This window comes from Enhydra lutris, unplaced genomic scaffold (assembly GCF_002288905.1).
Source record: "Enhydra lutris kenyoni isolate GAN:26980312 unplaced genomic scaffold, ASM228890v2 scaffoldscaffold14, whole genome shotgun sequence".
Classification (NCBI taxonomy): domain Eukaryota; kingdom Metazoa; phylum Chordata; class Mammalia; order Carnivora; family Mustelidae; genus Enhydra; species Enhydra lutris.
This window is the reverse complement of record NW_019154098.1, coordinates 9,547,151-9,570,668: the sequence shown is the minus strand read 5'-3', so window position 1 is coordinate 9,570,668 and position 23,518 is coordinate 9,547,151. Positions and strand designations below refer to the sequence as shown.

At 41.2% G+C, this 23,518-nt stretch overlaps 1 protein-coding gene across 2 annotated transcripts in view; it reads right to left on the bottom strand.

Annotated features, from left to right (window-relative positions):
* LOC111146711 (leucine rich repeat containing 6) overlaps positions 1–23,518 on the bottom strand; it is a 73,616-nt gene that overhangs the window by 22,019 nt on the left and 28,079 nt on the right. Inside the window, exons 6-10 of one of the 2 annotated variants that reach the window (XM_022502380.1) lie at positions 20,893–21,084; positions 18,087–18,164; positions 12,402–12,467; positions 8,839–8,908; positions 7,393–7,488 (exon numbers count right to left, since the gene is read on the bottom strand). In XM_022502380.1, coding sequence (XP_022358088.1) covers positions 7,393–7,488; positions 8,839–8,908; positions 12,402–12,467; positions 18,087–18,164; positions 20,893–21,084 — 502 coding nt within the window. The remainder of the gene's footprint in view (positions 1–7,392; positions 7,489–8,838; positions 8,909–12,401; positions 12,468–18,086; positions 18,165–20,892; positions 21,085–23,518) is intronic. The other variant, XM_022502379.1, reaches the window with a different exon arrangement.

Below are 23,518 nucleotides of genomic sequence, written 5' to 3'. Positions count from 1 at the left end.
TTGACTCTCTCTGCTTGACTTATTTCACTCAGCATTATCTCCTCCAGTCCCATCCATGTTGATACAAAAGTTGGGTATTCATCCTTTCTGATGTCTGTATAATATTCCATTGTATATATGGACCATATCTTCTTTATCCATTCTTCTGTTGAAGGGCATCTTGGCTCTTTCCACAGTTCGGCGATTGTGGCCATTGCTACTATGAACTTGGGGTACATATGGCCCTTCTTTTCACTGCATCTGTATCTTTGGGGTAAATACCTAGAAGTGCAATTGCAGGGTCATAGGGTAGCTCTATTTTTAATTTCTAAAGGAATTTCCACACTGTTTTCCAAAGTGGCTACACCAATTTGCATTCCTCCCAGTAGTGTAAAAGGGTTCCCCTCTCTACACATCCTCTCCAAAACTTGTTGTTTCCTGTCCTGTTAATTTTGGCATTCTAACTGATGTAAGGTGGTATCTCAATGTGGTTTTGATTTAAATCTCCCTGATGGCTAGTGATGATGAACATTTTTTTCATGTGTCTGTTAGCCATTTGTATGTCTTCTTTGGAGAAGTGTCTGTTCATGTCTTCTGCCCATTTTTTGAGTTTTTTGAGTGTTGAGTTTGAGGAGTTCTTTATAGATCTTGGATATCAGCCCTTTGTCTGTAGTGTCATTTGCAAATATCTTCTCCCATTCCGTGGGTTGCCTCTTTGTTTTGTTGACTGTTTCCTTTGCTGTGCAGAAGCTTTTTAATTTGATGAAGTCCCAAAAGTTCATTTTTGCTTTTGTTTCCTTTGCCTTTGGAGACATGTCTTGAAAGAATTTGCTGTGGCCAATGTCGAAGAGGTTACTGCCTATGTTCTCCTCTAGGATTTTGATAGATTTCTGCCTCACATTGAGGTCTTTTATCCATTTCGAGTTTATCTTTGTGTATGGTGTAAGAGAATGGTTGAGTTTCATTCTTCTATACATAGCTGTCCAATTTTACCAGCACCATTTATTGAAGAGACTGACTGTCTTTTTTTCACTGTATATTTTCTAACATAAGATACAGAAAGGGGAAATTCAATGAACAAGTAGAAAGAAGGGAAAATCGTCAAAGAGAAAAAAAGAAGGTCTTTCAAGAGCAGTGGAAATGGGATCCCACACATACCTGGAGAATGGGGATAGACCACAGACAGTTTGTTTATGAATCAGTAAGGCTGAGGAGACCAAGGAAGAGAAGATGTGATGGTTGGAGTGTGTGGAAATGATCTTTTCTTGCTCCTGTTTTCTCCATGTTGGAAGTTTGAGAAATAAGCTGAGGATAAGAAATAATGTTCTGAAAAAGTAGAAGAATGGATGGAACAGGAAAACCTAGCAAGATGAGCATAGCGCCCTCACTGCAGACCCACTTGAACTTAATAATCAGAGAATAAAAGTGAGTTTATATCAGGTATATCATAAGTACATTTGGGTAGAGAGAAAGTACTGAGAAATACGTGTCCAACTAATAAGGAGAAGGGAGTCTGAGGCTGTTTTTTAGGATTGTGGTCTGTAATATTGACCTTAATATGTGACCTTCACCTCCAGGGCTCAATACACCGGAATCAAGGAAGATGTTCACCAACTGAAGCTGTAAATATAATTTGCTGTTCAGTTCAGATAGCAACTTCCTTAATCTCAGTTAATTATTCTGAAAAAAACCCCAAAGGAAATCATGAAGCGTATTCTTGGAGTGCTCCTGTAACTTGTCAATTGAGAGTCTAGATGGGAGTTTAATTTAATGACTTGAAGCAAGCTTCTCAGTGAATACAAAATTTCAGTTAAATCTTGTTAAGCTGGACTGTAATGAGATCATATGCCAAATATTCCCAGGCTGACTGTGGTGGTAAGATTGTTTATGTATGTATAACTTAGTCTGACCACACATTTAAGAAGACATATTGAAAACCAAGCATACACCCATGGAAAATGTGATGGGGAATAATTCCACTCAAAATAGGATGAGAACAAAATGTATGGTACCTAAAAATAAACCTCAGAAAATATGTAGCAGTTCTGGAGAGAAAACTACCAAAAACAAAAACACAAACACAAACTTCTGAGGGACATAAAGTAAGAATAATAAGTGGGAAAACATACATTATTGGAAAAATATAGTTCTGATTATGTAAATACATGAATTCATTCCCATGACAATCTATAAATTCAATGAAATCTCAATAATAAAAATGTTGACTTAATGCAACATCAGTCACCAATAGCAATGAATAACATGAATTAACAGTAAACAGGAATGCAGTGTGTGTTATGTTCCAAGCTCTTCTAACATATGTAAAGATTATATGTTGATTTAGATAATCCTCAAAATAACCTTTTGTGGTATGAATTATTACCAATATCATTTTATGGACAGGGTGTCTGAGGCACAGAAGGATTAATAATAATAATTAATACAACTCTTGAGTAGAAGTACCAGTGTTTAACCTGGGTTCTCCGGCTCCAGAGCCCCTTCTCTTAATCACTCACCCTGCTCCTAAATTTCAATGACAACAAAAATCCCAACAGCATTTTTGGAAGCAGAATTAGATAAAATTTTTATTTTTCTAAGATTTTATTTATTTATTTTAGAAAGACAGAGAAAGCAAGCATGTGCAATCAGGGGAGGAACAGAGGGAGAGGGAGAGAGAGACTCTCTAGCAGACTCCCTGCTGAGTGCAGGGCCTGACCCCATGACCCTGAGATCATGACTGAAGCTGAAATCAAAAGCTGGACGCTCAACCAACTGAGCCGCCCAAGCACCTTGAAATTATTTTAAAGTTAACCTGGAATAATATGCATGGAAAAGTAATGAGGAAATGGCTGGGGGAGAGAATAATCAGGGAGGAGATTCATGTTCCAAATGCTAAAATGGATTTTAAAGATGCTTTCAAGGTATTCACTCATTAAACAAAAACTTACTGAACTCCTTCTCTTTGCCAGGTTCTGCTCTAGGTGCCAGTGATGGAGTACTGACAAGAACAGACAAAAACTCATGAAATTTAGATTCTTGTTGTGGGAAACAGACAAAGAAATAGGAAAATATATAGGCTGTTACAGGTCGTGATACATTCTATGAAGAAAAATCCAGTAGCACCAGGGATAGAGAATGCTGGGGTAGAGGAGGAGATGCTTTCTAAATATGGGAATCAGAAAAGACTCCATTGATAAGATGACACTTGAACAGAAACATGGAAAAGTTGAGAAAACAAACCATGAGGGTATCTGGGGAAATGGCATTCCAACAGAGGGGACAACAAGCACAAAGGTCCTGGGGCAGAAGGAGGCTTGCCATATTTGTAAAATAGTGAGGAAGCCAAGGTGGCTGGAATGACCGGAAGGTGAAGTGGAAGAAGATGATGTCAGAAGGATAATGGCAGGGGGAGGTTATCAGGACATTTTGCCTTTACCTCTGAATGAAATGGGAAATGTTACTTGGTCTGACTTACATAGATTATAAAATGATCATTCTGGCTGCTGTCGAAAAAGGAATTACTAACTCTTCTCCAAAAACGAGTGAGTTCCTGGTTGATAGATGACACCCAGGGGCCATGCTTCTTGACTGGATACATCTAATGTGATAAGAGGCCACACACACTGGAATTAAGATTCTCTCCACCACTCACTCCCCAGAGCTAAGACTAGTGAATAAAACAGTGTTTATTTAGTTTAGTGAATAAAAAGAAATGCCACCAGACGGTGGAACAGAACTGAGAAAAACCCGATAAAACAGAATGTTCCCTACTCCACTGTTACCTGGGCAGTTGATCTTCTATTTACTGCCTGATGCTACCCTTCTGAGAGAGCCAGACTGTGTTCTCAACCACTATCCCACTCATTAGTGCTGGCTGAGACATCAACCTTTGAAGTCATGGTGGAGGAGGTAGAGTTGGGGATGGCATTCTGGGAGACACAGTACCCACAAGTTAGAGCATGAGATGATGGGTGGAGCCAGAGGAATTCTAGCAGTGTGCTAGGGATTGTGATATTTGTGTATTAATCACATCAATCCACAGGATATGGACTCAGTGGCAGATGCTGGAAAGCATCTGGCGTCGTAGATAGCATGAGGGGAAAGCCTCTTGGAAATGCAGAGCTGAGCTGAGAGAACCCTCTGGCATGTCAGCAGCAGAAAATGTCACCGTGACCCCTGTGGTAGGGGGCAGATTTGGTGAAACTTGGCTAAAAACACTGGGTTTGCATGGATCCAGCCTCATTTAGGAGTAAGAAAGGAGAAAAAAAACACATCAGTTTGACATCTATGACAAAATGCTGAAGGAGGTGTGTAATAAGAAATATCTTAGCACTTTGTAGATTCAATTCTAAATGTTATGTCCTTGGAAAATGTATACAAAGCTCATTCTTAAACTTCCAAATAAACACACCAGAATCATCACAGCACAGACACAATCAAACAGGTCAGCTCTTTGCAGTGTTCTTTACAAACATTATCACAAAATGGGACAACTAAATATCAAATCTGATCTTTTCATTCATTTAGAATATCTGAATATTAAAAACTACTGAAGGGCCACAGTAGAGATTTCTGGAAGTACTGGGTTATTAATATGTTAAGTATTAGCAATTCTATTTTATGAACGAATCAAAATTGTACTGAAGTGTTTACCTGATTTTTACAAAATGATTTAAAATTCCAAGATGCTGCCTCAAAAATTATATAATGCAGGCCAGACTCCTCAATTCTACAGTACGTGAGAAAGAAGCCTGGACATATAAATAGCTCAGTGGTATGAACTTCAGTACTTCAAAAGTTTCTGTCTTTAGGAGATGTTAATTTTCAGTAACGCATACTTTTAATAATAAGCATAAATAAAATTAGAGTTTTGGCTTTTTAACTTTCAATGATTTTTAAGAGAAAGTTTTTGTTCTTTGAACTTTATAGTCCTTGCAAATATCTAATTCATAAGTGAAAACCAACTAATTTGGGACAAGAAATTATTCTCCAAAGGTTGTTTTCACTATCTTTGAGTTTCAGATGTGCAATTTAGTGATTCAATAGCTAAAATCCCAGAGGAGAACATAGGCAGTAACCTCTGACATTGGCCATAGCAACTTCTTACTAGACACATCTCCTGGAGTAAGGGAAACAACAGCAAAAATAAACTATTGGGACTTCATCAAAATAAAAAGCTTCTGCACTACAAAGGAAACCATCAACAAAACTCAAAGGCAACCTAGAGAATGGGAGAAAATATTTGCAAATGACATATCCGATAAAGGGTTAGTATCCAATATGTATGTACATATACATATAAATAAAACTTGTAAAACTCAACATGCCTAAAACAAACACTCCAATTAAGAAATGGGCAGAAGACAAGAACAGGCATTTCTCCAAAGAGGACACGCAGACGGCCAACAGACACATGAAAAGATGCTCAACATCACTTACCTTCAGGGAAATGCAAATGAGATATCACCTCACACCTGACAGGATGATTAAAGTCAACAGCAAGGAAACAACAGGTGTTGGCGAGGATGTGGAGAAACCCAAGAGGGTTCCCCTATCTACCTTTTAAAAGTGATAATGATGGGATGCCCGGGTGGCTCAGTGGTTAAGCACCTGCCTTCAGCTCAGATCATAATCCCGGGGTCCTGGGATCAAGTTCCACATCAGGTTCCCTGCTCAGCGGGGAACCTGCTTCTCCCTCTGCCTGCTGCTCCCCCAGCTTGTGCTCTCTCACTCTCTGACAAATAAATAAAATCTTAAAAATAAATGTGATAATGATAGCAATATATAAAGGAATGACAAAAGGAAATAATTTAATAATTAATAATTTAAATGAAATGACAGAGATAACATCAATGTTACTTTAGCATAGTAGTCTAAAACCTTAAATATATGTACCTCTAAGGGAAAATGTTATTCATAGTTTATTACTGAGAAAAAAAAAATAGAACCATTCTGAGTTCTTCTATGTAAATGATCTCATTTTCAACCACACACTTCCAGAATTTTTTCCTTAATGAGCTATTTTTTATCCTTTTTACGTGTATTTAACATGACAAATTTAGAAAGATACAAAAACAAAAAGGATAATGGAAACAGAAGGCTGTTTGTATTTAAAAGATTCATGAGCAGGGACAGAGGAGGCTTTCTCATCAATCGCCTGGCACCCTGCAGGAGGCGCATAAATCATAGATCTTGATTTTCTTTTAGGAAATAACAGTTATCACTTAATCTTTGGTGTTTTAGTTAGAATAGAAGTTTCAAAAAAACAAGAGAGATTACTGATCATAGTGTCATACAAATGTGTCTATCAAAGCACTGGGGTAATTAAGTTATCTCTTCTACTCCCCTATAGGCTATTCTAATTAGCATGCAACCACTTCCTTAATTCACTGTAGTCACCAAGGACAATGTGATTCTGACCATTGTGTTTGTTATTTTACTGCCTGATAGCAAATTGTACTTGCTGTTTTATTGACTTGGACTAAAAATGCATTATTGATTACCCATAATCAATCTGTTACAAATCTGGCTATGGGAAAAGGAAGAATTAATAAATCATTATAGAAACTTATTGGTTAATCGAGTTTATTCTCAGTGGCAGACACCCTGCCCCTGTTCTCCTGTTCTCCTGCAAGAGCAGAGCCTCATTTGACCGCTTCTCTACTCTTCCCCTTTGAAACCTGAGTGCTGGGGCAAAGCTGACCCCACCCCGGGTCATGGAACGAGACAACAGTAACCAAATATAAAATAATAGAAACCAAACAAAGTACTACCATCCCTTTGGCCAGATATTGGTTTCATTGCCTAAGGTTAAGCTAATCAAGACTTAATTGGGTGTGTCAGCTAAATTGACTAATTAGTCCAGAGGAACTTCCATTCCACAGTGATGGGAAAGCTTCTCGCTCTGTCATTCCCTGACTCTCTGATTGTCTGTCTTCATGCAAAGTGAGGACGAGTAAGCAAGCATGCCACCCTAGTGGCTACTCATGCTCCTCTCAGGAAGGAAGCCAGCTAACATATTGGAAAGGCCCTGACCCTCCCCTGCCTTCTCATGTCTAAGAGATGAAACACTTCTTTATGGTTAAAAGTACCGATCCCTGTGTAATAGGTGTGCTGGTGGTGCCTGCCCCCCTTGGAAGAACAATGGGACTTACACACCCCAACTTCCCACAACACTCTGGCTCCAGAGGCAAGAACCACTGGTGGAGTGATGGCAGGATGAGCCCCCGAAGGTCCCACCTGCGTCCTAGCCTCAGCTCTCTGTTCACACAAGTCCTGGTTCTCCTGCCTGTGCCGAGGTGAGTAGATTTTCTGTTTGTTTCAACCAAAAGAAGTCTTATTAGCCCTGACAGGTCAAGTTCCTTCAGGAACCAATATCTCCAGACCTGAATTGATCCAAGTGACTTTGCCTACCTTGGGCATGCAGATCACCAAATGCCCTGTCGTCTGAGATCGTCTGGCGGTACTGCTGTCAGGCTTGACTTCTGCAGGAAGGACAAGCTGGAATGGCTGAAAATAAACAGGAAGTGTCCCGGAGAGGGAGGGCATATTACATGAGAGGGTTACTTCAAAAGGTATTTTCAGTACCAGTTCAAGATTCTCCATTCCATTTTTTAAAAAGATTTTTTATTTATTTATTTGACAGACAGAGATCACAAGTAGGCAGAGAGGCAGACAGAGAGAGGGGAGGAAGCAGGCTCCCTGCTGAGCAGAGAGCCCGATGCGGGGCTCGATCCCAGGACGCCAGGATCATGACCTGAGCCAAAGGCAGAGGCTTTAACCCACTGAGCCACCCAGGTGCCCCTCTCCATTCCATTTTTTAAAAAACACGCTTAGACTTAGTAGAAAAAAAAATAATGTCTGGGTGATGCTTGATATGCATGAACTATTTAACCTATTTTAATAAATGGTCCAAAGAACAGTCATCAATCACAGTGAAATAGTCACTGGTCCATTTATGTTAACATGGCTAATAGTGAAGAATTTATAGATAAAACTTCTTGTCATAAACCATCAACATATTTCTACTTTAGAGCCTTCATATGACTCCTCTGAATGCTCATAATCAGCAAAAAATACTATTTCAGGGCATTGGGGTGGCTCAGTCAGTTAAGCGTCCTAGTCTTGATTTTGGCTCAGGTCATGATTTCAGGGTCATGAGATTGAGCCCTACATTGGGTTCCATGCTGGGTGTGGAGCCTGCTTAAGATTCTCTCTCTCTCTCTCCCTCTGCACCTCCCCTCTGCTTGTTTTCTCTCTCTTAAAAAAAATACTATTTCAAAAATAATAAAATTACAGTTGGATAAATGAAATCACTCACAATTTAAATTGGGTATATGATTTGAATCTAAGTTCAAGCACAGGCTATCACACATATAACCACCTTATCAGCTCTGAAAGAAGTACTAACACAATAGATACAAATTAAAAATGTTAATTTTATGGAGCTAAACAGTGGTTAGTCAACAACTAATCTTGCTGTATACCATTCCCACTATGTAAAATCATGTGTAAAAAACAGCTCTCTGATTGGGCTTCTTTTCTTCTCTTTTCATATTATGTTAACAATTTTCAAGGCAACCTAGCTTAGTTTGAGGCTTGGCTTTTGAATCTAACAGTCCAGGGGCGCCTGGGTGGCTCAGTGGGTTAGGCTGCTGCCTTCGGCTCAGGTCATGATCTCAGGGTCCTGGGATCGAGCCCCGCATCGGGCTCTCTGCTCAGCAGGGAGCCTGCTTCCTCCTCTCTGTCTGCCTGCCTCTCTGCCTGCTTGTGAACTCTCTCTGTCAAATAAATAAATAAATAAATCTTTAAAAAAAAAAAAAAAGAAAAGAAACTAACAGTCCACCGCATCACGCTCACCTTTCCTTTGACCATGACCCGGACATAAGTTGGCTGTACGTCAACATCGATTAAAGAGGTGTCCATGTACCTGCAACACGAAATATACCAAATCTTACCATTTTCAAAAACATTAAGTTAAAAGAAGTGCAAATAAAAACTACCATTTCCGGATCATTTTAAATAAAATAAGCTTCCAATTTCCCTGCTCAACAGGTCTTAAGTCTTACATTAATCCCTAAACCAAAGGAAATTCAATATATCAGCAATTTCATTTTTAGACCCACAAGTACTCTTGGCATTGATTGCCCCTAACCTAAAAATATCTGCGGCCTGAAACACCAGAGGTTTGCAAAAAACAGCTTGCCATGTTCTTTCATGAATATTTTATTTTAAGCCCCTACGCCTGACATGAATAGCCAGGAACGCTGAATCCACGACGCTTGGGGCCTGCAACCAGCCGCTCCTGCTTCCTGAGCTGTTCTCCCTCCTCTGCAGCTGTTCTGCCTGGAAGACTAGCTCTGCTTCTCCCTGTGAAGCCCCCTCCTGCTGAACAAACACAGCCTTCCATCTATGGCTGTGGTCCCAGGATCGGGGTGACAGTTCTCCTCGACTTGAGGAACGAGTGAAAGAGTCAGGCTTCATCTCGCTTGTTTAGACAAATAATCAGACATTGTAGAGTTATACGTTTAACAATACTGATCGCAAACATAAGCAAACGCAGGGATGATTCAAAACTCACACACGTTAAGGCAGGTAGAATGAGACCAGGGCTACAGGCACAGGCTTCAGTCCCATGACTGTGAGGAAGGGTCTGCACCCCCTCCTGCTCCTTGGACCACATTCCTCAACTGCTCTAAGCCCAGGTTCTTCATCTGGAAAAGAGGATGCGAAGTGCCTGTCCTCTAAGATTGCTGTGAAGAAGCAGGCTGAGTGCCTAGTGCCGAGTTGGGGTGAACATAGCATGGTTCTATTTTATTTAATAATAATTTCTGTAACAGTAAAAAGCATAGGCAAGGTTTCTTAAAACCTCATGTTGAGTATCTACTCTGTTAATGGATCACATCTTCTTGCCCACGCGTATAGAGCTGCCTAAAGTGTTCATCTGCCCCTACATCCAAGGTCTTAGCCTGTGCTGGTTTCCTCCACCTGAAATAATCTTCTGCTGGTTCTCTGCAGAGACCACTGCTTTCACCCTTCAAATGTCAGCTCATGTCACCAGCTTCAGTGACCATCCCCAACACTGCTGACCACCAGACTGCACACACTGTTGGTCTCCGCTCCTGAACTCTGGCCCTTCCTGTACAGGATGCTTCTCTCTTTGAAATTACTTATTAGAGGCTTGCCTGTTTATTGTCTGTCTCCCCACAGGGCCATAAGCCTCTAGGACAGCAGGGACTGTGTTCAGAACATGCCTGTTACAGTCTCCCCATGCCTGGTACATAGTAGGTATTCCATAGATATTTGCTGGATAAAGACAGGAAATGTGTATGAATGACTGAATGAATGAATGAACTTAATTTTCATACATCCATGTGCCAATGAAGCTAACAAGGAATTTTAGTGTCATTAGTTCAGACAGAATCATGGGAAGGGAAGGATTTTACTACCTAGACAGGAGAAATCTCACCACTCCTTGAAAAAGTACATGATGGGGGATGGGGAAAGTCTTCATATGAGGACTGAACATGAAGGAACCAAGAGAGCTACAAAGAGAAAGGGGTACACATTCATTAAGCTCTGGAAATGCAGCCTAAACACAGAAAGGACTTAGAAGGATGAAACAGAATGTTTAATGAAACACAACAGAGAGGGAGCTTAGGTTCCTGCAGGGACAGAAGACAAGGGATCAGTTGGAGAAGAGCCACAAGCCTTTTAAAGGCAGGTGGGCTGGCAGTGCCAGGGACAGAAGACTTAACAGGAGGTGTAATGGGGTGTCTCAGCATGAGGAGGAAGGAACACACTAAGAACTAGTCCTTCCTCACAAGAGCCAGAGTGGAAACAACCAAATGTCATGTACTGGTGAATGGATGTACAGAAATGTGGTCCAGCAACACAATGGAACATTACTCGGCCACAAACAGGAAGGAAATTCTGGCATACTACGACACAGACAGACCCCAAACACTTGACACAGAGGCATAAGTGATTCCACTTATATGAAGTACCGGGAATTGGCAAATCTACAGAGACAGAAGGCAGACTCGTGGTTTCCAGGGGGAAGGGAAATGGGTGTGGGTTTCCTTTTTGTGGTGATGAAAATGTCCTGGGGCTCAATGTTGGCAGGGCAGCACAGCCTGGTGAAGTTACTATGTGCCACCAAATCTTGTCCACTTGAAATGGCTGACCTGGTAAATTTTAAGTGACCTGTATTTTACTACAATTGGAAAAAAAAACAAAGAGTTGGCCCTTGGCCTATTGAGTACACTTTCTGTCTCCTGGGATTACTGTATTTACTCTTACAAGATTCACCCTCTGGAAATTCACTCCCTTCTAGATAATTTCAGGATAACAATCCCTCTGTTCTTCATAAAATGTCCACTGGGTTTACTGGGAGATTGGATAAGATAGAGCACACAAAGAAAGTCTTCAAAAGAGAAGGGACTTTATTATCATTCATGCTTGTAAATGTCCTCTGGCTCCCATGACAGGCATTCATTCATTCATCACTCAAGCATTCATTCATTCCTGAGCTCACAGCACTCCAGGTGTGAGGCATTGGTGTTGGCACTGGAGAGACAAGGAGGGAGGAACAAACAAAAACAAAGTTCCCGCCTTGCCCACACATTTTTTAAAAATACAAGTAAATATATTGTTGGTCAGGTAGAAATCAAAAAGCAGGAGAGGTGGAAGGAAGTGCTGGGGCAGGGATAGGCACAGTCTTAGATCAGATGGATGGTGAGCAGAGGCCCTCGGGAAATGAGGCAGCAAGCCTTGTGGATGCCTAGCATGAAGGCGCATGGGCAGAAGGATGCGTGGGAGCAAAGTCCTAAGGCACTGGTGGGTCCCAAAGAGCTGGAGAATTAGAAAGACTCCATAAGTGGTCACTGAAGTCAGATGAGCCAAAATCTAAAATCCTTAAGGAATGAGGCAGGGTAGGACACAGCTGGGGAAAAAGTTGTCTGCTAGAGATAAAGAAGCTGCAGGCTGTACCCCTACCTGTGTAGTAGCTGCAGTACCTGGTGGGACTGGAAGGTGGGGGGCATCACCTGATGCTCACTATTATATCAAAGTGTTTTGGAAAAAAGAGAACATAAAAGTACAGTGGCAGTACTGAGAGCCGAGGGGGTCTGCGGTATCAGCATTAGGAAGCAGCAAAGCTCTGAGAATTATTTAAACTCTGCCTTAGAAGAAGAGATCACAGAGTTCTTAGCCCTGGGATTGTGGGTTTATTTACTTCTGCTTTTGTTTTCATTTTTACACTTTTTAAAATTACAGTATGTTCTCGGTCTTAAAAAAAAGAAGGGCGTCTTCATTTGGCAAACAAAACTCCATTTCAAAATACTTCAGAACTCAAGAGATGGCACTGAGTACGAAAACAGAAAGAAATGACATTAAACAAATCCATAATAAAATGTCCTTACCTATAGACAGCAAGGTCCAAGATGATCTGGTTATGTTTTTCATCATCTTTCAAGGAGAAGTCAAGTCTAAGGAACAATCCGTTTGAAGGGAAGAAAGATGATGTCTTTAGCAATATTGTATAGATAACCCACTCCATTATCAAAAGTAAACTGGTAATAATTCTATAATAATCTCCAATGACAAAGCTATTTTGGTAGGTGAACAATAAAATGTCTACGTTATTTAAAAAATTCAACGGAAGCCTATAATATATTCACAAATTATTTGTTTACATTGTTAATGTGTGAGAATCCTAAGGTAAATAACAAAAAAATTAGCATTGGTGCAGACACAGAGACATCTGGTGGTTAAAGCTTTCTTTTCTATTTCATCCAAGTTTGTTAGAAGCAAGCTAAAACACTGTAATTATTTATGGGGAAGTAAATGTTGTATTTGCCTCCCTGTATCCAGCATTCTATCCCTTTGGTTTGTTTCTTTATTTGTTTTTGTTTTTTTTTTTTCTTTTAGATTTTATTTATTTTAAAGATAGAGAAAGGGACAGCATGAGCAAGTGAGCATGAGCAGGGGGAGGAGCAGAGGGAGAGGGAAAGTAGACTCCTCGGTGAATCCAGAGCCCCAGTGCAGGGATCAATCCCAGGACCTGAGATCATGACCTGAGTGGAAATCAAGAGTCAGACGCTTAACTGACTGAGTCACCCAGGCACCCCATCCCTTCTGTTTTAAATAGTCCTGTCTTCCTTCTTTCTCCTTACAATCTTTCTTTTTCTCCTTTCATTGCTGACCTTTGCGTCGCCCTGGAAAATGCTAAGACACTGCCCATGATCTATCACCTCCATATAGATGATGAAACAAAGGTTCAGAAAGGTTGACCCAGCTGGGAAAGAGGCCATATGAGCCTGGAGAGGCAGGATTTCAAAGTCCTACCTCTAGTTAAGTGTCTGCCCTTGGCTCAGGTTACGATCCCAGGGTCCTAGGATCAAACTCCTCATCAAACTCCTTGCTCCAGTGGGGAGCCTGTTTCTCCTTCTCTCTCCCCTTCTGCCTGCTGCTCTACCTATTTGTGCTCTATCGAATAAATAAATAAAGTTTAAAAAAAACAAACAAACAAGTCTTATAACTTTCAACTTCCTAGGTATAACTTCCATAGTAGCAACACACCATTCAGAATTATTTGGTTGATTTATTTTGAGCACTTCACTGGTCATATTATTCCATAAAATACATAATACAACAATATTAAAGAATGTAAGCTAAATTGTTTGGAACGATTTGACTGTCAGCAGAATGTCTGTGTGTGGCCGTCCCTCTTGGTGCTTTCAACAACCCAGCCATGTAGGACTCCTTCAGTTGCTCAAATGACCCATGCATTTGTGATCTCATCTCAGGAGCTTTCTTATGTGTTGGCCCCTCTGACTTGATTGCTTATTCCCCAATTGTCCAGCCAGCCAACTTGAACTCTCCCTTCATATATCACTGGAAAGGTAATTTCAGAGAGTTTTTTCTATGGCAGAGATTGCTATTCATTCCCCACGGTCCACTTCCCCTTTATCCATAGTAATAGGACTCGTGATTTTAATGAGGAACATGCCATGCAGGATAAAGACAACACTCTCCAGCCTCCCCTGCAGCTGGATATGGTCATGGGATTTAGCTCCACGAAGGATAGCACTGTATGGTGCTCTCTAGGAATTTCCATAAAGAGAGGGTGTGTGTGCCCTTTCCTCCCTCTCTTCATCTTCACCCAGCAGAACAAAGAGATTATAGGAGACCAGGAGAAGAGCCACAGAGACTACTTGGCAAACTGTTGTAACTGCAAGAGGCAGATGGCAGGTTCTCAGATGGTGGGATGGAGTTAGTGAGAAGCTGTTGGATTCAGGTAATATTGAAGGAAGAGATCATAAAGTCACTGATAAAATGCCAGAGAGAAGAATCAAGGATGGATCCAAGGTTTTTGGTCTTGTTAAATGGGGGATGCTTGCTACTGAGTTGGAGAACACTGGGGGACAAGCATGTTATGAGGGAAAGTTGTAGTGGGCATGGGAATTAGGACTTCTGTTTCTGTCATGGTAAAGTTATAATACCTACTTTACATTCACATGGTGAGGACAAATAGCTAATTAAACGTCCAAATCTTGAGTTCAGGGAAGAGACTGGTCTGGTTATAATGTAAAGATAGTGTTTAAAGCCAAGGAATTTGGTGAGAGCCCCACAAGGTCAATGTGAAATAAGAAGGCAGCTAAGGAGTTGGCCTGGGAGCGCTTAAGTACATCACAAAGAGAGTCCAGAAAAGCCTGTGAAGATGGGCAAGTAGGAAGGTCTAAGAATCAGAAGCAAAGGGAAGAAACTGCTAGAAGAAGGAAGGTAATGGTGGAGGTGCCTGAGTGGCACCAGGGTCCTGGGATGGAGCCCTGTGTTAGGCTCTGTGCTCAGTGGGGAGTCTATTTGAGGATTCTCTCTCCCCCTCTTCCTCTGCCCCTCCCACCTCTCAAATAAATAAATAAACCTATTTTTAAAAGATTTTATTTATTTATTTGATAAAGAGAGAGACAGCAAGAGAGGGAACACAAGCAGTGGGGTTGGGAGAGGGAGAAGCAGGCTTCCTGCTGAACAGGCAGCCTGATGTGGGATCAATCCTAGGACCCTGAGATCATGACCTGAGCCACCCAAGTGCCCCTAAAATAAATAAATCTTAAAAAAAAAAAGGTAGGTAATGATCAATTTGGTCAAATTTGCTGGGTCAAGTACATAGAGCCTGAGATTTGAAATGATGTGACTGAACAGGAAAGCAATGTGAACACGGAACATGGAGACGATGTGAACACTGAGCACAGAGATGATATAAACACAGAACACAGAAGCGATGCGAACATACAGAAATGATGTGACTACAAAAGTTTTAGGTGACAGAATATGCAGACATGGTTTCGAGGAGAGTGAAGTGAGGAGCTGGTGACTGAGTCGAGCATCTAAGTGGCTTGGCTGCTAAGTGGGGACAGAGGAATAGGATGGTAGCTGCCAGGGGAACTAGAGAAAGGGAGCTTTCTTGTTTTTTGGGATGGATGATATCACACTGTCTGTAAACTGATGAGTGGATTTAGTAGGAGCGAGAGAAATGTTACAGAAGAGAAGGGGGTCTTTGCAGAAGCAAGTCGTTGACAGGAAGAGGGGTGGGATCAGCATGCCGCAGAGAGAGTGACTCAGGAGGGGAAGTTCACCCACTGCAGCAGGAGAACAGAGAATATGTGCTACACCCAGAGACACTGATAAATTGGATGAGAAAACTTCTAACTGCTTCTTTTCCTCTATGGAGTAAGAAATCAGTTCCCTAGTTGGGACCACACAATGTAAGTAAGAAGGGAACAAAAGGGGTGAGAGCAGCCTATGGGAGATTGCAGGAGTGAATTACCAACAAAACACAGTATGACCACCGGAAGTCCACTTGAGGTGCAGGGTAGTAGATTTCCAGTAAGACCAGCAAGTGAGCTGGGAGTTTTCCTCCAGGCATGCACGAGGGCAAGTTCAGGAAGGCATGTTTGATTTAAGTGGGGTTGAGATGAGGAGGGAAGGAAAGAAGGACAAGAGAGTTGAAGATCATGTCAAGAGCGAATCTCTGTGACGAACCATAAAACCACAGCAGAGTGACAGAAGGGGAGAATAAGAGGGGCAGGGGGCAGGCAGAAAGCCAGGAGATGAAATGATTCTTGATCTTCATGGGCCAGGTGATTACTGGAGTGCAGAGAGCTCCCCAGGAGCACAGGGGATGGTGCCCAGTGGGACACTCAAGGGAAGATTCCAGAGGTGGAAGAGATACAGAAGATGGCAAATCTGAGAATAAAAGTGAATTGTGTGGCTGGACTGCAGGGGAAATGATGGCGGGGAGTGAGGTGGTAGAGGGCCAGAAAGGCCAAGGCTGGGGTGGGTAGTCTACATGGAGGGTGAAGTCACATGACTGACGATGGGAGGAAAGGCAGAGACAAAGACACTGGTCTGCGTGCAACAGTCTTCTGCAGTGAGTGGGGCGGAGGGTAAGCATAAGGATTGAGCAGAAGTAGTCCACGACTGCAGAAAGACAAGGGTGGTATATCCAGATGGCCTGTGCTCTAAGGGGTCTGGAAATATTTGGGGAAGGGAAGAGAAATGGTCTGAAAGTGGCTAAGAGGTACAACTCTCCTAGTGGTAGATGTCGTAAGGGAGAATAAGGGGGGCAGCTGTAGAGGCAGAATCCTTAGTTTCCATTCATGAAAGAGGATAAAAGGCATGCTGAGAGAAAAGGTTGAGGATAGAGGCTTTGCTGATGAGGCACGAGTTCCAGAGGGCATGGTAGCAGGGAAGGAGGGGTCAAGGAGGAGGAAGAGAATGAGGTGGACGGAGAGGTGTACAGAGCCATAAGGGACTAACTTTCTGGGAGGTGACGGATGACCCAGGAGGGGGAGGAAGGGTGACCATGGCAGGATGAAAAGTAGGTGGTAGTAGGGGCAGGTGGTAGGTATTCAGTTCTTCATGGATCCCCTAAATAGAGTTAGCAGTAGGGGCAGGTAAAGTGGTGAGTGTGGTGTGAGGAGAGGTGGTCTCACCAGGGGCCCAGAGAGTCTGAGAGTTTCCCTCAGGCCCTGCCATAGGCTGAAGGGAGACTGCCTTCCAACTAGATTTCAGAGTTCAATGAATGTGGACACCTGTTATAGTCACTGTCGTATCCTCATGCCTAACATCGTGTCTTATGCTACATTAACTTCTGCAGGATAAAGAAGGGATGTGTTGTGTGGCAGATATAAGCTTGATCATGGAAGTCACTAGAACTGGCTTAGCATGAGCAAGCCAGACACACCATCCATTAGCTTGGGCAAGTCACTCCACCTCCCTCAAGCTCAGGTTTGTAACCCATGAAAAACAAATACTGCCTGTCACAGAAGATTGCCAGGCAGACAGAATAAATGATGCCTGGGGATGATCAAGACAGTCCCTTTCTCCTGGGCCTGACATAGAAAATGAAAGGGAAACAAACAGCCTTTGAGCAATGAAATGAAGCCAATGAGATTTAGTCCAAAGGTTTTTTTGGTCTGTGTTTTGGCCATGAAAGGCTATTTATTTATTTATCTATTTATCTGTTTATTTATTTATTGGCCTTCTTTCTAGTTTTAACTTTTAAGACAGCCAGACAGGGTAGATATTATTAGACCTGAGGATTTCTGGTTTGAATATTTTCCTTCTCTAATTAATGTCACTGAAGTATCTATATCAGATTCTTTCCTTAGCCCCCCAGTGCTTTGGAGACATATCCCAGAGTGGAAAGCAGACACACACACAGAAGAGGTACCATAGTCCCAGTCAGCCTGTTCAGGGCAGAGCTTTAAACATCAATAAACATAAGAATAATTCACTTGGAATTTTCAGGCAGAAAACCGGATATGGTCCAAAGTTTCAGGGGATACATAAATAACTAGGATTTCCATATGTCAAGATCACGTTTGGAATGCCAAGAAAATAAAATATAACATTATGTACTTGAAAACATCATAGATGCTCTGCTTTCAAATATACGCACAGTGACATTCTTATTAGGCTCATCAGGCTTGTTAAGAGCATTTAAGATACATTCTCAACACAGCAAACCTGCAAGTGAAAATCATCGTAATGACCACCACCAAATGTTCTGCTTCTTACAGTATCTCTTTAGTCTCACGTACTTGGGATCATTTACGTTCAAGGCCTTCCCATCTTTAGTGATCAAAATCCTGGGTGGTTTCACTTTCTTCTTCTTTTCACTTGGTTTGGAGATGGATAGAACAAGGGGCAATGGGGAGAGAGAAAAATAAACAAAGAGAATGAAAAAGGAATATTTTTGTGAAACAGTTTAAGAAAAATTGATGAGGTATCTGTGAATACATCAACAATTCACTGTTATGAAGCCCATTCTTTTAATGTTATGCTAGGAATTGATAATCAAACCAGATTTCTGGATGATTGCATCTATATCTGTAAAGCAAAAATGTAACCAAGACAATTTGGCAAATAATTAAAAAGCGGGGGTGGTGGAATCCCTACTTTTTGTGAAATATCCATGAATATTTAAATTAGTCTACTTTATACATGATTTACCCAGATAACTGTCAATTCTCCGTTTGTGTATACATCCTCTGCTTTAGTTAAAATGATCATTTTTAAAATGCCAAGTAGATTGTATTCTATAAAAGTAAAAATACCAATACATTAGAATCTATGTAAAAGGATGTTTGTCACAGTCTTAGCAGTGGCAAAACCCCAGAACTATGATGAATGCCCATCAGTGGAGGAGTCATGGGCTCCACTGTGGTATTCATGCTAAAAAAGAGTTTGCAGCTGTTAAAAAATGTGTTCGCTCTTTATCTACTGCTCAAAAAATTGATGGAAAATGTTGATGATGTATTTAGTGAGCACAAATTCATAAAATATAAGTCCATTTTTGTTTTGTTTTGTTTTAAGAATTTTATTTATTTATTTGACAGAGAGAGACACAGCGAGAGAAGGAACACAAATAGGGGGGACTAGGAGAGGGAAAGCAGGCTTCCAGTGGAGCAGGGAGCCCAGTGTGGGGCTGGATCACAGGACACTGGGATCATGACCTGAGCCAAAGGCAGATGCTTAGCGACTGAGCCAACCAGGTGCCCCTCTATTGTTTTTTTTTTTTAAAGATCCCAAATCATACATTTGCAGAGATGATGTATACAATTGTAGAGGGATTGATCCCAGCCTGTTAACACTCATTACCTAAAGAGGTACAGACAAGAGGAAAAGAAATGGTTCAGAGAGGAAAGATTCATGGGATAGCATGAAAGAAAAGTGCAGAACGTAAGTTCTAGCTATTTAAACATTACCGAAGATATATACAAACTTCCTAAGGCATACATGGACAAGCTCTGGAAGACCAGATGGAGAAATGTGTTTAGTAAATGGAACTGTAGGCAATTCTTTGCCTTGAATTTATACTCTTTTAATACAGATTTTGTATCAGTTAACTTTATTTTAAAATGTAAATTTATGCACATTTTTCTGCATCTTAAACTGGGTCCCCAGGTCCAATAAGTTAATATGTCCATGCACTGCATTATTCTCCATGACCCAGGACAATTAAGGGACATCCAGGAGAGGCAAACGTCCCAGGGACCTGGGGGACTGAGTACACTACCGCATACTGTATGGAGTGACTTGGATTTCTATCCAGTTTAGCTGTACTTTATTTTAGGCTGTTAGGGGAAAAAAAAATGTTTCCTAGTTTCAGGCTCAATACAATGTATTACACAATATACTTTAATATATATACATTTTATCTATGCACACATATATAAATATGATATGTATATATGCATGTACCTTGCATATATGTTGGAAAGATACTACATATTATAAAAAAAAATGTCAAATTTTCATTCCAGAACTTTCTTAAGTCTGCAAAGTACTTTTACACATTGGCTCATATGATTGTCTTACCAACATAGCAGGGGAGTTAAGGCAGGGATGAGAATCCCCGTCTAGCAGATAAGGAAACAGATGAGAAGTTAGGTGATTCCCAGCATCACACAGACAGTAAGTGGCAGAGTCAGCACATGAGCCCATGTTTTCGGTTGTTATTCCAATGCTCTCCCCAAAGCATGGGGTGGCCTCTCTGTGTACAGACTACCATATTTTATAAACAAGCATTTTGGTTAAAATTCAATTCTCATTTTGATACCTCCCTATCATCTAGCTAATGAACAAAATGGCATGAAAGCAGCAGTGATTGCTAATAGTCTTTTTTAGTCTTTTAGGTTCTCGCTTTCACTCGATAATCACAGGGAAAGACACTGTGCTCCACTGTCATAACTGCCATGCAGACAGCGGTATATCAGAGTTAAATGATCCCATTCCCAGGCACAGGAGTTAGAAGTATTTCCATAAGTGGCACATTTTACATACTAGGCCTGAGCAATGACATGAAATGACATAGAGCTTAGCTTTGAAAAAGCCTCTCTGAGAATAACAATTTAAGCATTCTAGCTTCTAACAAATCATCAAGCTATATCTAAACAATTCAGAAGTGAAAGCATACTGTGGAGTGCCTAAGAGAGTTGTATGAGGAAAATAGAATGCCCAGTGAAACAAATTTCTAATTTTGCAAATTATAAGATGCAAAGGAACTTACTCCACAAACTGCCCTTTTTCTCGGTGGTGTGATAATCATTATCTCTAACCCAGGCCATACTTGTATTTGATTCACTGAAAGTTGTTAAAAAATTAAAGACATCCAAACAAAACGACCTAAAATGCCATCATTCATGACATCCTAAGGAAGGGAGTCTGATATTAACAAATGTTAGTAGATACAATGCAACAGGGAGCTTAACTTGGAAGCAAAGTGAATGTGTGATGGCTAGCAAAGATTGAATGCAGTTAAGGAGTAAAATCATGTGCCGTCATGAAAATATAATCCGTTGGAGAGCACTGCATCTCTCCCAATGATAGGAAAAAATTAAATACCTTAATTTTTCTTGGTCTTTCCGCTGTTTTTCCATATGCCTAAGTGTTTCCAATCGAGATTCAGGAGTAAACAAAGAGGGCTTGTTCCAGAATTCCAGGTCATCTTCACTGTCCTTGGACTTTTTTTGGTTGCATTCCCCTTCTTGTCCTTCTGGCGCCTGGACATGGCAGTTGCTCTCTACTGAAAATGGGCTAGGGAAGAACAAATAGATCCAGAGCATGTAAGACCAATACTGGGTATCACGGAGTTTTGTGCTCAATACTGCCCCTTAAATCTCTTACACATTTTTCATAAGTTATCTTCTTACCTTTGAATGACAAAACATCTCTGAAAGAGTGCCTATGTAAGCCAAGGAAGACAAAGGTACTGCCCCAAATGGGGTAAGCCCTTATCATCCAACACGTGTCACACTGCAGTGATCAGACAGAAGGGCTCCCAGGCCTGGCTGACGTGAGTCACCTGGGGAGCCTCATGAAGAGCACAGATATCTAGACTCCCACCAGAAATTCTACTCAATAGATGCGGGATTGGGCCCAGAAATCTGTGTTTTATGATATTTTGCAAGAGGCTCTGATGATCAGACAAACTCAGGGACCACTGGGCCTTCCCAATGACCCCACCTCCATTCTGGCACTCCTCAGTTCCATCCTCCACACTGCTCTCAGAGAAATCTTTCCAACAGGCAAATTAGATCAGATTATGTCCAGGTTCTTTATTGATCCTCTATCTCCAAAATTGCCTAGTGAGATATCTAGGCTCTTCCGTGGTATGGCCTTTTATGGATCACTTCTGATGTCATAGCTTTAGATGGTAACAGTGCTGTGTTCTCTTTTTTATTCACGTTCTGTGGATTGTCAGAGAGTTAAACGATGTCTCTATGTGACATCAAATGGGGCATATGGCATTCATTCAGTGTGGATTCAAGAAATATTTATCGAGCACCTTCTGTGTGCCAGGCACAGACAATGACACTATTTTCAGGAGATGCTACTCCAGCAGAAGAAAAATGACACCAGTCAAACAGTAAACACTGAGAGATTCTCTCCCCTCACCTTGCCCTGCAACATATACTCGGTTTCAAAATGACATTACATGAAAAATCCACACGAAGCCTTCAGCACCAAGTATGGCAAACATTAAGTACTCATAAATGTTACATTTTATTGTTGGTAGAAAAATGAGATGACATCAAAGGCTCATTTAGTTGACCTTCAGATAAAATACCATTTGAAGAGATGGACCAAAAACACTAGAATGTGAAATTTAAACAGTATAAACAGAACACAGACTAAGAGTCTGCTTACACTTTGTTACATATTACAAAATGTAACTAGATAGTTTAATAAGCAAAATCATGCAAATTGCTGAAAACAAATGCTTTGCCATATAGCTATAGTTCTTTATGGTGTTGAAAAGCCAATCTATTAAGGGGATCTATAATATTCTTCAACATTCTAGGTAATCATCACTGAAATAATTGATTCCATTTTCAGTTAAAAGAATTTGTTTTTGCTGGAAAGTGACTAATTGGTTCACTTTTATCTTTTGCAATGTAAAATAAAATAGTAAACATAAAAATAATTGCACTTAAGGAAAACTATAGAAATATCAGCTAAAGAACTCAAGTCTTCAAAAGCAAAATGCATATAAATGCACACAGCTGGGTGATGAAGCAGACTGAGCTCATTAGGATACGAACAAACAATGTGCTCTTCAGCCACTTCCTTCAAAGCTGTGCCCTCAGAACTCTCTTCCCACTCCCGAGCACATCCCACAGCCTGAAGTCCCTCCCAAGAACAGTCCCATCTCAGCTAAAGGTATTAAAGGCCTCCAGTTTAAATAAAACTTTACTTACATTCTAACTGAAGCCCTTCCCCTACCTCTCCAAACTCCTCCCCTCACCCAGCTCATGACTGGCATATGCATGGGGAAAGGGGCATAGGCTACTCCAACCCATCATTGCTCATCTACTCCTTCCCCTTGTTTCCCACCTCACTGGCTTCTTCAGGTCCCCCTGACTTCAGAAATTTGGTCCTGGGACAACAGATAGGGAGAAGGAGGCAAATACCTCTTCTGAGACAGATGCTCTTAGACCTTGGTTACTGGCTCCCTCTCCAGGGCTGATGTTCACTTACTGACCTTCTCTTGTAAGTACATATATTGGTTCTTGGAGACATTATAATAGCCTTCCAAGTTCATATTCCCTATCCAGCTGGTCATGTGTGACAACGCCTCAGCTTCTGCCACTGACCATCCACCCCACACTCTCAATCCTACCACTCTCTTGGACAGCAGCCCTTCAAAGACAGTTCAAGTACAGTTTCTCCCACTGTATGTACTTGGCCCATGGGATAGTCACAAACCCTTGTCATGACAGATGCTTGGAGTATAAACTGAAGCCATTAATGCCCACTTTCTTGATCCTTCCGCTCTAGACTATTCCAGGACAAAACTCATCTCTTCAGTTCTCTCGAGGCTAGAAACTAGTCAAGGGATGAGATGCTTGTCTCCCTTCTTGCAGCCCTGGCATCTTTATGGCGTTTCTTCTTACAGTCTCGAAAGTGGAGTAGCCCCCTACTCCTCTCTGACTAGGCCAATGATTCACTATCTTGATGACCTTCCTCC